Source organism: Clarias gariepinus, chromosome 21 (assembly GCF_024256425.1).
Source record: "Clarias gariepinus isolate MV-2021 ecotype Netherlands chromosome 21, CGAR_prim_01v2, whole genome shotgun sequence".
Lineage (NCBI taxonomy): Eukaryota > Metazoa > Chordata > Actinopteri > Siluriformes > Clariidae > Clarias > Clarias gariepinus.
Window position 1 is genome coordinate 12,834,301 of NC_071120.1, and position 5,700 is coordinate 12,840,000.

The 5,700-nt window shown below is 36.1% G+C and overlaps 1 protein-coding gene across 1 annotated transcript in view; it reads right to left on the reverse strand.

The window, feature by feature from the left end:
• Positions 1-1,394: 1,394 nt before the first annotated feature.
• LOC128509655 (group 3 secretory phospholipase A2-like) overlaps positions 1,395-5,700 on the reverse strand; it is an 8,293-nt gene continuing 3,987 nt past the window's right edge. Inside the window, exons 6-9 of the mRNA XM_053481474.1 lie at positions 4,748-5,622; positions 3,741-3,861; positions 3,471-3,590; positions 1,395-1,656 (exon numbers count right to left, since the gene is read on the reverse strand). Of these exons, the coding sequence (XP_053337449.1) occupies positions 1,476-1,656; positions 3,471-3,590; positions 3,741-3,861; positions 4,748-5,622 (1,297 nt within the window). The 3' untranslated portion in view covers positions 1,395-1,475. The remainder of the gene's footprint in view (positions 1,657-3,470; positions 3,591-3,740; positions 3,862-4,747; positions 5,623-5,700) is intronic.

The window sequence follows — 5,700 nt, forward strand, 5'->3', positions numbered from 1 at the left end:
CATGGCACACTTTTCAGATTTTTTTTGTAATAAAATTTGCAAACCATTATCATTTCTCTCCACTTTACAATTATGTGCCACTTTGTGTTGGTCTATCACATTAAACCCCAATAAAATACATTTATGTTTGTGGTTATAACATGACAAAATGTGGAAAAGTTCATGGGGCATAAATACTTATGCAAGTAAGCAATTTTTCATGTTGAAGTGTGTATGCATTTTGGGCCCCAGGCTTAATAAAAAAATAAATGTATATCATAAATTAAAAAATTAATGTATAACACTTGGTTACCTTAACAAAGTAACCTTCATGGTAATTGAAGCAATACCTGTTAAACATTTGCACATATGATCATATATAGTCATGTGTAAAAGTTAGTGCCCCCTCTTTTAATTCTATGTTTTTTGTGTAAATACTAAGTGCCCCTTATTGCTTCCACAGGATTTAAGAAGGTATTTTGTAGCCAAATGTTGCTAATTATTAAGTGATCATTAGCAGATGTGAAATTTGGACTATAACATTTGCCTGTCTACCTAGGAGTAGACGTCCCAGCACATTCACCCTAAGGTCAGTGCAATGCTCAAAGAAATACAAAAAAAAAAAAAACAAGAATTACATCTCAGACCCTACATGCCTCACTGAGCATGTTCTATGTTAAAGTCCATGACAGCAAAATTAGAAGATAACTGAACAGGTACAGTTTGCTTGGAAGGGTTGTCAAAACAAAAGCTCCTTCTGTCATGAACATGGAAGCATTTTAGCAGAAAAACCTCATACCCAGTGTCAAGCACATGTGTGGAGGGGTGATGATTTGGCCTTGTTTTTGCAGCCACAGGATCTGGGCACCTTAAAGTCATTGAGTCAACCATGAACCCCATCTGTCCAACAGCTAAAACTTGGTCGAAAGACTGTCATGCAACAGGACAATGACCCGACCACACCAGTAAATCCACATCAGAATTGCCCAAAAAACTAAAGAATCAAGGTTTTGGAACGACCTAGTCAAAGTCCTGACCTTTACCCAATTGAAATGCTATGGTGGAACCTTAAGAGAGCTCTGTATAAGCAAATGCTTGTACTGAATCAATGTTGTAAAGAAAAGCAGATGAAAACAATTACAAGAAGTTATTGCTGCTAAAGGTGGATCCACAAGCTATTAAATGGGTGATTAGTATTGTCCTCATGTTTTTTTTTTTTTGGCTTTTATTTTGTTAAATAAATAATGGCATGGTGGGAAAAAAACATTTATGTTGTTGTTTGAAATAACTTTTACACATGACTGTAGCGACACTTACAGAATGGGTTCATTTATAGTCACTTATTTATATTAAGACATTTCGTTCCTTTTAAGCTGCTTTGTGACAATGTACATTGTTAAAAGAGTTATATAAATAAAATTGAAGGAAACTAAAAATGCAAACAGAATGCTGAGATTTTCCAAAACAGGTTTTCCTGTTCTTCTGTTGAGCATTAGTCAAGCACTATGCTTTACATGGTTTTTCTTTCTAGGATGCAAAATCCTAAGGCAACGTTTATACAGTTGATTGGAGACCCTTTTATTTGTAGATGTTTTTCTGTTTTTCACTGCCCTCTGACCTTCCAGTTTGACCAGTGCCATCTCTAACTCTGTGGCCTTGTGAAGGATGGCAGAACAGCTACAAATATAAAAACAAGGTAAAAAGATTTGATTAATTAAATATACTTGTTCATTAAACCAAGGATTCTAAAACCTTTTTTAAGCCAGGGGTCCAATGAACTTTTAAAAAAATCCCACTTTACACAAAAGTATGTTTATGTTACCAACAAAATCCAACCATTTAAGTATTAGTTGATACTTAACAAAAACAAAATGTACTGTCTATACCGGGATTGGTAAAGAACTCACAGATTGCATCATAAAATAAAAATATGTCTGTCTCTAAGTCCAGTTCCTGACCCAACTCACAGTCTACAGTACTCACCCAGGCAACAGCCATTTTTCTCCGAGCCTGTCTCATTTTATAACTGCTTTACTGAATGCCTACATTAAGCATTCAGGGAGAAGCTGCCACTGAGTATGCTCAAGAATTCAGGAGACTGGCTGCTGATTGTGGATGAAATGAGCAAGTGTTAAAGGCAGTGCACTGAAATGGAGTATGTCCAGAGAGTTTAGCAGAATTTCCCAGCCAAGACAACCAGTCCACTCTAGATCCGCAAAGTCCTGGAGCAAATCTGAGAGTTATGCATTTTCAACAAAAGTGCAATTAACCAATCTGCATCAGAGACTCACCATCTGTGGATAAATGCTTCCAATAAAGTGGACATGTCTTGAACACTGACCAGAGACTCAAACAAGAACAACAATTATATAAGGAGTTTGCTGACTCCTTATAAGGAGATAAGGAGAGGTATGAACCAGACTATTAAATAAGGTTATTAACCCATGACTTCCGTGTCAACCAAGGAGGCAGGAAACTTATTCAGGTTATACACAGAAAAAATGAACAAAGTCACTTAACAAGCCCAGTTACCACCATGTAGCTTCATCATTTTATGTGTCCCGAGTTGAACCCAGGCACTCCAGGTGCACTAGCGACCAATATTGCACCTACAGCAATCCCAGTACCCCTTGACATTGAATGGCAACTAGCCTTCATCATACATAAGGGGAGTTTCTATAATCTCACTGACTATTGGGATTAAGGCCAAGGAATACAGTACTGGGTACTAGCACAAAATACTCTAGACCCCCATGTAACAAATTCCATGCCCATCACTCAACATACAGCTCCTTAAACTAGGTCCAAAAGATCTGTCATATCCACATCAGAATCGGTGAGGCGCTCTAACCCTCAGACATCTTCCCATACTACAAACATGGCCTCCTTGACCTTAATGTCCGAGCACAACACACTCATAATTACACCGACAGTCCAAATCTTCTGATTAGACAAATCTGGGCTTTATTACTGCTCACCTTTAAATATACAGTACATACACACACAGACCAAAAACCACTCTGAGGCAGAATATAAGTTATTGTTTTTGTCGCAGTGTTTTAATATCCTGATTAGTCTGTCTTTGCTATTGTTCTTCAGTTTTGTAATTCTGGTTTTCCTAATCTGTTTTGATCACTGGTTACTTAAACTTTGCCCAGTTTTGACCGCTGTTTTTGTCCAACATTTATGGATTGTGTGCTCCATTTTTTTTTTTACAAAAATGTACACTTTTACCACATATTAATATTTTCTTTTTTTTTTTTTTAATCATTTTAGTTCTCAGTTTTTAATTCAGGTTGACATCAATTACTTGAACTTATTCAGTACAAGTGACCAGTCAAACTACAGTAGATGTGATACGTTGTACCCCTGGCCATGCTTCACGATCCCTAGAGGTCCCTGGATCCCAGTTTGAGTGCAATAGGGCTAAAATGCCAAACCAATGCAATATGTTCAAACGTTGATTAATACATTATTTTTTATTTTCAAACCTTGTATTATTGGTGCATTCCTTGGTTTTTGGTATTTCGATGCAGGACATGGAAACAAATCTCCATAAAAGGTTCTTTAGTAAATCAATGCTCTCCAGTTGCTTTAAGTTATCAGTCAACCTGTCAGGAAAAAAAAAGTGTGAAATGGCCGGATAGTGTACTGCAGGATTAAACTGTTAGAGAAAGTATATCAAATGTATTACAGCCAATGCCTATAAAATAACTATGCAACGTATGATTGTTTTTATTTCTGTTATCTCAATTAATGACCTGTGTATGCAGTCGCAATGGTAGATTGCAGTTGTTTCTGAATTCTGATGTCCATATAATTTCTCCATGGGATTTATCCTATATTTGCAGTCATCCAAATGCCTGGTTGCATCACATATTGCTAGAGAAGAGAATAAAACAATTTTACAACTGATGCCTCTGTGTATAAAATTCAGAAATAACAATACAGTACATGAAATGACAAATAAGATATATAGCTGTACATGTTTGGAAACAGATCCATTATATTGCACAGAAAGCTTCAGCAAAAAAAATTGATTTTCACATATCAACCTATCAATTATCTAGAAATCGGATTTCTTTTATAATGAATAATAAGTGCAAAGTGGTAAACAATTCCAGCAGTTAAAAGGTGTTGAGCTCTTGTTAAATAAACCAGCATAAGATATAATAAGTAGATTTCCATTGCTCTTATAAATGATAATTGTGTACATTTGCTATACTGTACATCCATTCTTAATACTAATATTATAATAAACTATACTAGCAGAACTTAGCTATAATACTGTATTTGGGACAACCTAAATACAAATTAAAGGTTCAAATAAATCTGTCAATGCAGGTATTCTTCTCTTCAAGGACATTCACCGAGGACTCTTACCTTACAGGTAAACTGATTAATGGTTCAACCTGAAGCATTTTGTAAAAGCACACATTTTATTTTCAAATCCATTAGCTTAAATAAGACATGGTCCTGAGGCACCAACGCTTCACTGGCATCTCAGGAATGTTAAGATATATAGACACTGAGATAGAATGCAGTACAAAGGTGTAGCCTCAGCCTCATGTTAATGCAGTTTATGTTTGAAATGTATAACAAAAGCTAGGATTTATTATAATTTTTCTTATGGAAAATTTGCATTTAGAATAAAATGCTTTCTACAATAATAATAATAATAATAATAATATGGTTCATTAATTAGTATGTATTTATTATTCTTCATTACAAAAAAGTACAGAAACTTGCACATAAATTAAGGCTTTACCTGCTGGCTTAAGGGTTTGACGTGCAGAGTTGGTTTTGTTCCAGATCTTAGGTTGTTTGCTGATTTCAGCTGAATTGAGTTTCATTTCAGATGTGCTTGCACTTCGTAGGCGGCCCCTGCCTGATACGGCACTGGACATGTTTTTTCTACTTGGAAAATTCATCTTTTTTTTTGTCCGTGACTTGCTTCCATGGAATTTGTTAGTCTTTGAAAGTTTGCTAACTGGAGGTAGTGTTATGAAGTTTGGAGATACTGTATCATGTGAAGATGCGTTGTGCTGCTTGCAATGATTTCTCCTGTGTTGTTTTGGCTGGAAATGATCACCTCTGGGTGGATCACCCTTCATCTTGCATGTTGAAGGTCTATATCCTTTCACAAGCTTGGTTTGTACTGTGGGAATGGACCAGGGAGTAATGTTTTTTCTTTTGCTTGGAGTAATTTTCTTTGATGTAGCAGCCATTCTGTTTGTAGATGCTGTAGATGTTGTTGTGTGCACAGGAGCAGTACTTGCGGCTGCTGGGAATTGAGTGTTTCTATTTATAGGTTCAAATTTCTGATGGAGCAATGTTGTGTTATAGCTCACCAGGTCCTTTGGCTGTGCTGTGGTAGGCACTGATGAAACTGTCTTTTGTTTTCCATAAGGCTGCACAGTAATTTCACCCAAATGTAATGTATGGCCTGCTGCAGAAGCTCCTGGTACATAACTCTTTCGAGATGTTGATTGCTTTCTTTGTTTCAGTTTCATGTTTTTTTGTATTGCAGTAGTTGAAGGTTTTCCCTGGTAAACTGGTGGTTCAGGAATATCGTTTGAAGTTGCATTGTATGCTGTTGAATCTTTGAGGATTGCATAAGGGGCAACCTTATCTGATGTGCACCTAAACAAAAAGTGTAGAGAATGAGAGCTGCAGAAAAAAATTATTAGCACTTTTTTATTCTCTTTTTTTTTTTTAATA